General features: G+C 38.0%; 1 protein-coding gene across 6 annotated transcripts in view; it reads left to right on the forward strand.

Moving 5' to 3' along the window:
• The window catches only part of CDK14 (cyclin dependent kinase 14), a 701,485-nt gene that overhangs the window by 407,105 nt on the left and 282,246 nt on the right, over positions 1-12,134 (forward strand). For all 6 annotated transcript variants that reach the window (XM_044386363.3, XM_044386367.3, XM_044386366.3 and 3 more), the window contains one exon: positions 7,758-7,881. In XM_044386363.3, the coding sequence (XP_044242298.1) occupies positions 7,758-7,881 (124 nt within the window). The remainder of the gene's footprint in view (positions 1-7,757; positions 7,882-12,134) is intronic.

Here is a 12,134-nt window from a genome sequence, read left to right on the forward strand (position 1 = left end):
GCTGTTGTTGGTTTTTTTTCCCCATTGTATACTCTTGCCTCTTCTGTCATAGATTAATTGACCACATAAGCATAGGTTTATTTCTGGGCTCTCTCTCTTTTTTAAAAAGTTGTATTATTCTTATCAATTGATATTGAGACCCTTCATGTTGATTAGTGTTTAAGGTGTTACTTAAAGCAGTAAAACCATTTTAAACTTCCTTTACTACTTTTCATTGTGTGTAAAAAAAAGAATGACCCTTTAGTTAGGGGAGAGTAGCATACATTCACAAATGAAGTTGAGAAAAATTTGTATTTCATGCTATTTCTTTTAGTTCTAAAAAGTGGGTATAGGTCAGGTCATTCTGAACTATATGGACAAAGAGAAACCTGATAACAGATCTTAAGAAGATTACATTATTTGAATTCCTTGAAACAACTGTTTCAGTTTTTCTCTTGGAAAATAATGTTAGGTAACTATTAAAGCCAATAGCTTAAGTTTGACCATTTTGTTTCTACTTAGCTAGGGAATATTTCTACTACTAATTTTAGGCTGTTAACCAACTTTATTAAAGGGAAAATTCTCATCCTCAGTTCTACCAACTTGCTTCAACATATACATAAACCCTAATAACTTGGAAACCTGCTTACTGTATTAGAGCTTCTTTCAAGGAATTTGACAAAACAAAGATCTGTCTTTCAAACCCCATCTGACTCCTTGTAAGCCCTGCTCTGGTTCCCATGGTTTCAATATGCTGCTTAAGGGGGGATGTCTCTGTGCACCCTGCTTGATATCTACCACTGCACTGAGGCCAGAAGAGAGGGCAGAATGGGAGGCCAGCTTCCCTGATATATTCAAAGATCACAGGAAGTGTGCAAGATCTTTCCCACAAGACCTTGCCCAAATACCTGAAATTCTCATTTTTGGAGTTACTCCTCTCCAGAAAATTATCATCTTTAGGAATAAGATATTAATGTGTACATGTCTCAGACAATGTATATTAAAGAATTGCTACAGTGTCTGGAAATGATAAAATCTTATGTATCTCAGGACCTTGAGGGAGTGGAACAAAAAAGAAGAAAATTGAATGAAAGATCTCAAAAAGGATAAAAAGTAGCAAGACAGATTACCCCTGGGACTCAGATTTTTCCAAGAACTACACCTATCTGTCATACATGGCAAAAAAGTATACATCTCCAGGCTGATGGCTGGGCATGGGTATTTGTGTCTTACCCATCCCAATAGCACACTTCACACTGGCAAGGATGTCCAAAGTGACATGTAAATTATACCGTAATATTGAATATCTGGGGTTTTATTTCTGTCTCCCTTACATCTCCATATGACACGCTAAGCATTCTTTTCAAAAAAAAATTAACACATAAAACTGCAATGATGTTTTGTAAAATAGGAGCTGTTTGGCATGAATTCTGTACGTTGTATTTGCAATTAGGATTTGGTATTTGCATTAGGTATTTGCACATTTGAAACTCACTGAAATGGAATGAATCATGATGAATCATACTGTGGCCTTTAACAATTTCAGAGGACCTAATATTGTAATGATACCATTATCTGATGTATATTGCAAAATATTTTGACATTTCTCAGATATTTTGGGGTCTCAAAGTTTCTAATTATTTTTCATCTCCAGAAAGTTTGATGTCTGGTAATTTTATGTTTGCGCAGCCTATGGGTTTTTAAACAATACAGTGGTAAACATGGAATGTATTATTTGAAGTATTTATTACCCATGTCAACTTTGGTTTATTTGCCATTGTCATATTTTCTAGCCTTAGATTCACACCATGTATAGCTACTTCAATCAAATAGTACATGTACTTTTAAAAAAAATCGAACAGTACACAAGCAGTAGTGGGTGTCAGAGCAAGACAAAAATGGGTTCAAATATTAGTATTACCTCTTACTTGCTATGTGCCCCTTTGGCCGACTCATTTAATTTCTCTGAGACTTTGTTTCTTTGTGAAATAGGGATAATAACGTCTATGTGGCAGAGGTGTTGGGAGAATTATATTAGCTAAACGAGTGTAAAACAGCACAGTGTCTGTCATCGTAAGCACTTAGTAAATAGCAGTTATCATAGCTCTTTTACTTGTGAGTCCCTTTTGTTTCTGTTCTTCAAAAAATTATGAAATGATACAACATGACAATGTGAATGACTGTTAAAGGTATCTAAGACTCGATCAGTTATTTTCAAGATGAGAAATTTAAGATCCAGAGATGTTAAGCTTGGTTCTCAGGTGGCAAAAAAGTACATTAAATGTCTTTGTAAGAATTGGTTGTGTACCATAAGGCATAGGGGCTGTTGCTAACAGTTCTAATAAGCCTCCTGTAAGCCCTGAGAGACGCTAGACATTCCTTAAAGAAAGTTGACCCGTGAAAATCTGTAAGATGTTCCCTGTGCTTAGTTTCATATTAAGTGGAACCACATATATTAAGTAATTCATGCATTTCAGACCGTTCGTAGAACCTAATGACTCTAAACACTGATCACACATCTATAGACTTTGAAAGGGAGGGGAATAGAAATCTTGTTTACTGCAAGTACCAGTTAATTCTTCTGAGTAATAAAACATTTTGAGTCCAAGAATGTGTGCCTTTTACCCACTTAAAAATTTTTGATAAAAGACCTTATCTGGACTTTTTTTTTTTTTTTTTTTTTACCTACTTAAAACCTAAAAAGTTTCATAAGGGAATAGATGAAGTCTTAAAGGCTATCCCCAAGAAGTATATAGCATGGCACTGAGAATACGAGCTGTTTCCTGCCAGGGATGACAAGACAACTGGGCTATAGATAGATCTGCTGCTGGCAAAAATGTCCCTGTTCATCAGATCATTGCTATTTAAGGCATTTCCCCATTGGGGTTTGTACTGCAGAAAGTGAACATATTCAAACTAGAGTATAAATCCTCAGTGAGTATATTAAAGAATTTGGAGGAATCTCCTTTTATAAAGTTGAGGAGAATATCCTGAGGCGACAGTGTATTTTTAGGAAGACCTTATGGCTACTATCGTAAAAGATGGGAAGAGAGTTTCACATCTGTTGATAATACTTATCAACTTCAGTACCTAAAACCATGTTACTAATTTCTGAGAGGATTTTAAATAGCAAAAACAAATTCGGGAATCATCTTTTCATTACATAATATACTAATTGAGACTTTTACAAACTTAGATTCACTTGATTAAAGCACTTTGGTTATATCGGGTATATATCTGTGTGCATGCGTTTACCAAGCATCAGCTGCATTGAAGATGATGAGGTGTAATGGGAAGTTCACAAGCACTGTGTGATGGACAAATGGCTTTGAGTACGTTTCTTGTGCATTTAGAGCTTAGTTTTCTTTAAAAAAAAATACAGGCTGACTGATGGAAAGAATTAAATGATACATGTAAGAGTACTCAGAACAGCTTTTAAATTCAAGTAAGCCTTCAGTTAGTATCAGTCCCCCCTCTTTTCAGTGGCTGAGATTCCATAGATATTTACCAAGTTTTATTAGCAAATACCAAAGACGATTTGTACTCTTTTCTCTGCATGTGGCCCCTCTGTGGTGGTCCTTCTTGTCCTCACACTGTCCCTCTGGTTTTCAAAAAGATCAAGTGTAGCTTATTGTGTGGTGATTTTTACAACCAAGTGGAGTGGCTTTCTCAAAAATGTATATGGGAAAGTTAGGTATCTGCCTGCTTATCTAACAGAAGAGATTCCCGAGACGTAAATTCTCAAGACATTTCCAAATATTCCATTCTGTTTAACTTAGCGTAGCCTTACAGCCATGCTCAGCCTCCTTACGTAGCTTCCTTACAGCCTTCCCCCAGTAGGCAGCGCATATTCTGTTAAACACATTAAAATATTATTGCTAAAACACCAACTTTTCTAATGTTTTTAGTGAAGTGTACTGTTGTCCCCCTGCCACCATTACTTTTATGATAGTGAGTTGGTACATTTCTAGTTTCCTACGTTGTCTTTTCATTTATATGGATTTTTCTTCTTAACTTATCTAGTCCCCGGCTTGCTTGGTCACTTCAGTGTTTTCCCTCGGGGTAGCGAGAGGTATGTCATATAACACATCATTTCAACTTGGGCATCTAGTGACTATTCAATTTGATTTCCTATTAAAATTTTATGTGTGATGAGTGACAGGATTCCTATGATTTATCCCTTCCACGGGCTGCTTTTCATCTTACTGCAGGATCCATTCTACCTTTTTTTTTTTTTTTTTTTTTTTTAATTTTAGTGAGCTCCTCCCTCCTCTGGGCCTTCAGTACACTTGGTTTGTGTTGCTGTGACAGTGCAGGCTTCGAGAAGTGGTAGCCATCTGCTTGTGTGTGCCTCATACCCAGTGAGCTGTGAGCTCCTGGAGTCCAGGGACTCCATCTAATATCTTATTCATCTTTGCATCCCTTGTGCATAACGGCACCTGTCACGGCACATGGTTGGCACTTAATAAATCTCGAATGAATTTATTCTCTGGAGATTCGTTCTGACTTAACTTTGTGCATTGCTCGAAGAGCTAAAATTCGTTTGGGGGCTAGCACCGTGTTTGGGGCTGTATTTGTCATGTCTGGGCTTCGTTTGTCGTGTACGCAATTGTAATTGGAGTGTGTAGTTGCCTCCTTCCCTGACACCAGTTTTCTTAATCTCCTTTAATATGATATCCCATTTGAATAGCTCCCATATTAGCATGAGGATTATATATTTTCACTAATTAGTAAAGGTATTAAAAGAAGAGTCCTCTGGGACTGCCTGATTTACCCACTTCTACCTTTAGTGTTTGGAAAATCCCGTGGCATTGTTTCCTATCTGTTATTTTTGTATCTGCTTCATCCAGATGTCTCTAAATTCAGCTCAATAATCACATTACTGGCATAGGAGTGTCAGCTGTGTGCCCGGGTTAGGAAGATGGCAGAGGCACACAGTGTGTGAGAGGCAGGATAATACATGTGTGGTAGACATATGCCGACGCTGCACCTGGAGCACAGAGGAGGAGCACCTCACGCACTCCTGTGGGGGGAGTGAAGGCCTGGGGAGGTGGTCACAGTAGGCTCCAGCGAGGAGCGGTTCTTGAGGTGAGACCTAAGAAATACATGGAAAATCACAGGCAATGGGGGGAGGGGACTTTTTTTGTCAGAAAATAGGCAAGAATAAAGGTAGAGGCTTGAAGAGCACTGTACTGGGAGCACTGAGGTGGGTGAGATTGCTTGAAGTCAGGGAGCAGCCCCAGGGCTCACTCAGTGGCCTGGAAGGCTGTGGTATTGTAGGTCCAGACTTGATCCTGTCAGTTGGAGGAAGTAGCTTCTATGTCAACATTTTGTCTACTTGTGTTGATTTCTGGCCAAGATTTCTGTAGTGAAGTGGTCAAGATCATAGACTTTGGAATCGAACTGCCTGTGTTCAAGTCCTGGCTCTGCCGCTTAATTGCTGTAAGACTTTGACAGATTGGGCTTAGTTTCTTTATCGTGAATACAGAGATTATAGTAGTACCACTTTCATTAAAATTGTTAACAGAGATTAAATGAGGTTGTAGTCTAGGATACATCCATAGAATGGCAGTTGGCACTTGCTGTCTGTGAAACTAAAACTCATGGCCACAGTTAAATAGACAGTTGCATTCTGATAAGTCTCTGGTAGGCCCCAAGGGTCAGTTAGCTCCTTGCAGAAGGCTAAACTTTCTTTTTAAAATCAGTTTCTTTTTTGGGGGCGCCTGTGTGGCTCAGTCGTTAAACGTCTGCCTTTGGCTCAGGGCGTGATCCCGGCGTTCTGGGATCGAGCCCCACATCAGGCTCCTCTGATGGGAGCCTGCTTCTTCCTCTCCCACTCCCCCTGCTCATGTTCCCTCTCTCGCTGGCTGTCTCTCTCTCTCTCTGTCAAATAAATAAATAAAATCTTAAAAAAAAAAACAGTTTGTTTTTGAAATCAAGTTTGTTATGCTGTCTGCCTTTGCCTTTTGTTTTTAAGCTTTGAAAACACAAAGTAGCTATATTGGCTCACTTTCTCCCTTCTAGACTGAAGGAATGTGGATTTTCTTAGCAATCGTAAACTTTAGGCTTCAGGATGGAGGGGATATTAGGAGTAAAGAATGAAGCTGGAAGCGGCTGGTGATGGTGTTAAGTCCTTCCATCAGCTACACAGGAAGGATTGGGAGGAGGAGTCTAGAGAGATGTGTGCTTCCTGAGGTTCTTGAGCAACTAATTTGATCTAGGCTAACAGAGAACAGACTTTTCCTTTCTGATGCTTAGCTTCTGGAAGTAACGACCCCAGGCCTTCACTACTCTGTAGTGTGTCATCACATACAGAGGCTTGGAAATGAATCTATCTTACTGTGATTTCAAGGTATCCACCCTGTAAAAAGTTTACCTGGCTTTTATAGCCCCCCGTTAGCTGGAAAATATTCCAGAAATGCTAGCTTCCAGGGCCCTGAAGGAGTTGCCAATCTCTTCCGTTGAAATATTCTGGAATCCTTACATCATCAGTCTTTGACGACTAGCTCATTTCAAATTTCCCTGAAACTGATTTTTGTCACTAGCTAATTATATAGACTAGAATACCGATGACATGTAAAACATTTGCTTTTATTATTATTTTTTTTAAAGACTGATTTCTAGGGGTGCCTTGGGTGGCTCAATCGGTTAAACGTCTCTCTTCAGCTCAGGTCACGATCCCCGTGTTGGGCTCCTTGCTCAGTGGCAAGTCGGCTTCTCCCTCTTCCTCTCACTCTCTCTCAAATAAATTAATAAAATCTTTTAAAAAAATTAAAAAATAGAAGATTAATTTCTAAAAACTAGAAATTATTAGGATTATTTTGTGAAGTAAATAAGGGCACCTGGGTGGTTCAGTCAGTTAAGTGTCCGACTCTTGATTTCATCTCAGGATGGAGCTTCTCATTGGGATCCGCACCGGGCACAGAGCCTACTTAAAAATAAAAAAATAAAATAAAGTGTTTCCTTTTTCATAAACAGAATATTGGAAACCCTCGCAAATCACATTTTGTTATTATCAAAATAGAAATATTTTCTATGATCCAATATGAAACTATACACAGAAGGCCATCAGTCACTTCCTAAAATTATTTCTTACTCAAGTATTGCTCTTAAATTCTTGGTTTCTCTGTTTTCTGTTTCCTTTCGGATGAGTCTGCTTTGTAATCAGTGAAGGTTCATGTCTGTCTTTAGGCAAGAGCCTAATCTCTATGGCCATATGTGCAAAAGCAGTATAATTACAATGTTGTATTAATTGGGCCATGTGACTGTTTTGTTTTAATTATTGAAATCATCTTATCTGTCCATTCCTTAAAGCATGTTAATGGAGAATCACTGGATAACATGTCTATGTCATTTCTATGGAATTAAATATGTGCACATTTACATGAACTTGGTAAAAAAATCTTCTTTTGATAATGTTACAGATAGATTTTTTTTCTGTGTCTCAAGCATCAATAGAAGCCTGAGGAAATGAGATATTAAAAAGAATTGATTCTTTACATTCTGCCTGATTTATAGAGTGCAGATTGGATTATAGATTTCTGGCTGAGGAGGGTGTCACTCCGGGATGATGTAAGAAGTTGGTAGAAAATTTCAGATTTACTTGTTGATGAACTAGGGATTTCCATACCTTTATGCACATTCTCTGTAAAGAATTTGGGTAGGAAATTTAGTGATGGGTACCCATTCTTACCAAATACAAGTGCTTGGCAGACTGTATGTAGAAACTGGCATTTATCTGTGTTCAGATTTTAACTTTTGTCTCCCTGTTTTTTCAGTTGTTTTTATTTCAGTTGCTGCGAGGGCTGTCTTACATCCACCAGCGTTATATTTTGCACAGAGACCTGAAACCACAGAACCTTCTGATCAGTGACACGGGGGAGTTAAAGCTGGCAGATTTCGGTAGGAAAGCAGTTAATTACCAGTCTATTTTGTCACGCTGTGAGCATGCCAGGCAGATGGTGGCACTGCATTTCTTTAGGTGTGCTTCTTCTATCATTACGGATCATGGTAAAATTTTTTTGAGGATTGAAAGAATTTTTTTTTTTAATGATCAACATCATGCTTCGTGGATTTATTAAAAATTCACACTGCTTGTTAGAATCTTGAATGATCATAAGCATAAATCAGATCTCATATATTTCTAAAGGGAAAGTCAGTCCAATTTTGAGCATAAAATATACTGAAAGAAATCTAATTTTTTCACCTCTTATTATGCAAAATGTCAAACCTATTCCAAAGTAAAAGGAAGTGTCAGGAACCCTCATTACTCATCACCCAGCTTCTGCAATTATCAATCTATTTTTAGACTTGAAGAAACCTGAGTTTAAGCCTCTGGACTCTTTTGGGGCATCATAAAATATATTCAATAGTATATATTGCCCTGTGGTATTAATAATTTAAAAATCTAGGACCAGGGTTAAGTTTTCCAGAAATGACTGTTTCAAGAATTCTCAGTAACTTTACAAAAGTAGACACGATTCTGATTTAAAAGTTGTGGTTTTCAGTCATAATAAGTCATCCCTTCCTTAAAGTTTTAAGGTTGGCCTTTTCCAGCTTAGCAGCTTTCCTCCAGACTGTGTTGAGCCCACAAAGGGGAGCAGAATGTTATCATCCCTGCTCGCTCTCCTCCTCTCATCAAGTGTGACATTCCCACATCGCCCTGGCTCTGTCATAGCAGAGAGGGTGCTGAGTCGATTCCCAGCACCAGGGGATGCTGATGGCAGCATGATATGTTGAGATTGCATTGCCTCAATTATTTTTGAATACATATTCTGATTAGAAATTTGTTCCATTAAGAGTGGAATGGAAATATTACCCTCGAGACATCAACATGCCTGAGGTTGAGATACAGGCTTTTGCTGAAATATGATTATCTTTTTCCACCTCACCTTCCAATAAATAAAAGAGTAAAGAATGTTTATTTCCTATTTCAAGGTTAGTAGACTGTTCGATACCTTTGGAATGAATCTACTCTGTTGGGTTTTATATATTGTTTCCTTCTAAAATTGAAATAGAACAAAACTTAGCATAACAAGTGATATATTACAAAAGTGTCATTTATTCTCATCTAGTTGGTAGAAATGATGAAACTCTGTGTATGTGTGTGTGTGTGATTTATTGCTAGATTTTAGCATCAAAATAATACTAGGTGGCCAAACAGAAAGTCTTTCTATTACAGAGTAAAAAATAATGGGAGAGTAGGTGGGTGGAGGAGAGATTTGTAGTTCCTCAAATGTGGGGTATTGGATTTTCTGTGAGCATATTTTGTAGTTTGTCAGTATCAGTAAATTAATAAGGCTTCATGGTGATTTTCTTCTGGTGTTTTAATATACTCTAAGGTATATGTTGGAGTAAGTAATTGCATTGAACATTTAATTCTATTGACCATGCTTTTCTTGTATATTTATAAAATACATTTTACGAAGTTGATTTTGTTTATATAACCAAGGGTATAATGGGATTACATGTAAGTGCTTACTGGGGATCATTTTTTAATTTTACCGCAACATTTTTCTTATAATTGTCAGGTAAGTTCATCTTAAAAGATTATTTTGGATCTTTAAAATTGACATTTTATAATATCAAATTCAGAAATAAATTGAAATGCAGTTTTAAACAACTTAGGAAGTGTTTCAGAAAACTAGAAAATTTGCTCAGAGCAAACGTTCACATTTTCCTTGTTTCTTTTCCTAGTACCTTTCCCCTCCTCCTCCAGGCTTTTCTTTTTCAAAACATCGTTTTGCAAAGTTTTCACGCGAGAATATGCCATGCACATTTTCTCATGTTGCTAAATGTGAAGGAATCATTTGTAACAGCTTAGATTTTTCCTTTCATAGCCTAGACCTCGTCTCTTTATTCAGCCCCTGATCAATGACCATTTTAGTGCCCACTCCATTTCCCTGTTGGGGCCCGTCCTGCCCTGAAAGTCCTTGCGGAGGAAGCCCTGTGTGCCGCCCTTGCGGTGTCTGCATTCTGAAGCCTCTGATTCCCTGCACCAGACCGCTCTGCGGAAAGGTTGTGCCACGCACCTCCCCCCTCAGCGTCATGGATTGAGTCCGCTTGCCTGGAACACACCCTTGGCGTGTGTCCTGTGCACGAAATGTAATGAGCAAGACTCATCCACCAACTGACAATTTCCCCCCAATTAATTGTGCATTATTTTTGTCTTTTAATTTAAGACATGCAATTAACTGTGATTTACTGCACTTGGGCACGTGTTTATGTCTGAGCTGAAGGAAGCACAGTAGAAGCTGTGGAGAAGTGAGACAGTCAAAATGGGATGGTTCCAGGCCGCAGAACAATTAGAAACACTAGGTCTTAATTCAGACTTTGATGTATAAAGAGCTTTAGAAGCAGTTCTTTTGTCCTGCCTTTTTTTTTTTTTTCTTATGTGAAAATTGACTAAAAGAGACAAATGAAATCTGAGTACAGGTCCATTTTGTAAATGTTACTATTTTTATTAGAAAAACTACTTGGGGAGTGGGGAGAGCACTGAAATTTATTGAATTTATTTTTTGTGCCAAACACTTAGAAGTTCGTGTTTCATTGTCTTTTCAATCGAGTTAGGTATAGTAACCCATATTTTTAAAAAGAGACCTGAGTTCAGAGAGGCTTGATTGCACAGGTAACTGGTTGCGAAACTGGAATTCTTTAATAGCTCTTACAGTGCACTGAAATGATTGTGTTCATTTGTTTATCTTTTTAGTTTTCTATTCCACTACTTGATTATAAAGTTCTGGGAGGGCAGGGACTCAGCTTGTCTTTCTCACTCTTGTCTCTGCTATGTCTAGAACCATGCCTAGCACACAGTAGGTATTCAGCAAATATTGGTTGAATGATTGAAAAATGTATGACTGACTATTAGTGTGAAGACTAAGACCCACTGAGGCACATGGATGGCTCAGTCGGTTGAGCGTTTGCTTTCGGCTCAGGTCATGATCTCAGAATCCTGGGATCCAGCCCAGCATCTGGCTCCCTACTCAGTGGGAAGTCTGCTTCTCCCTCTTCCTCTGCCCCTCTCCCTACTCATGCTCGCTTGTGCTCTCTCTCTCAAATAAATAAAATCTCAAAAAAAAAAAAAAAAAAGACTAAGCCCCACCTAAATTCACTAATTTCTACTGATTTGCTTCGGTAAGCCAGCAGCAGTTCACAAACGAATTTTCTCTTCATTGGTGCTATGTTGGCTGGGCACAGTCAAAAGTTAAAGACTTTTGATAGTTTTGGAGGCTCAGGATTGCCTTGAAGCTTAGGCCCTACATACCTGCTTGGTATTTACTATGTTTGTAACCTTGGGCTGCAGAAACACACGTCACTGAGTGAATGTAAATGTGCACAGAATGTGTTTATGATTTGTAGTTCCTACTCTGCAGGCCTTAAAGGACTTACACTGTTGTTGAGGGCAAAGTGTGTGGAACACTGAATTAGATAAGAGAGCTGGCTCTGTCTATAACTAGCCTTTGACTTTTCACAAGTCATTTATGCTTTCTGATCCTCAACTGCAAAATAGGAGCATTAGACAGTTACTTTCCGAGATCTTTTTCAGTGCTGGTTTTTTTTTTATGTTGTACATTTCTGAAATTATTAATTTATTTTCTAATAACCAGGTATTTGCTGGTGATTAAAAATCGGTCCATTGAATCTGGAATCAGTACTATACCACCGCTGCCTTGAATCTAATTTTTTTTTTTATTCTATCTTCTGGAAATTCAGATAGATGAGAGCCACAGTTTTATAATACGCACTGAGATCACATTAAGAGAAAATTATTGAAGTATGACAAGTAAATGCATAAATAAATTCACCGAGAAATTAACGTTCATTTGCAGTGTAATAGTATGAAACTTAAGGGTATATTTCCATGTAAATGAGATTAAAACAAAATAGATGAGTCTGTAGAATTGTGCTTTCCTGCAATCCCCGCAAGACAAGGATGGTGTCATCCACATTTCCCTGCTATCCTCCCACTGTTTTAAAGGGTCATGCCTAACTCTATGGAAAGACAGCTGGGCTGAATTTGCCCCTGAAGGAAAGAGACAGTGAGAACTCTGTAATATAAGCACATAAGCTTTTGGCATATATATATGTATGTATATATATATATATATACATACATATATATATATATATATATGCATTTTTTTTCAACTGACTTT

The sequence above is a fragment of the Ursus arctos genome, unplaced genomic scaffold (genome assembly GCF_023065955.2).
Source record: "Ursus arctos isolate Adak ecotype North America unplaced genomic scaffold, UrsArc2.0 scaffold_3, whole genome shotgun sequence".
In the NCBI taxonomy this organism is placed as follows: Eukaryota; Metazoa; Chordata; class Mammalia; order Carnivora; family Ursidae; genus Ursus; species Ursus arctos.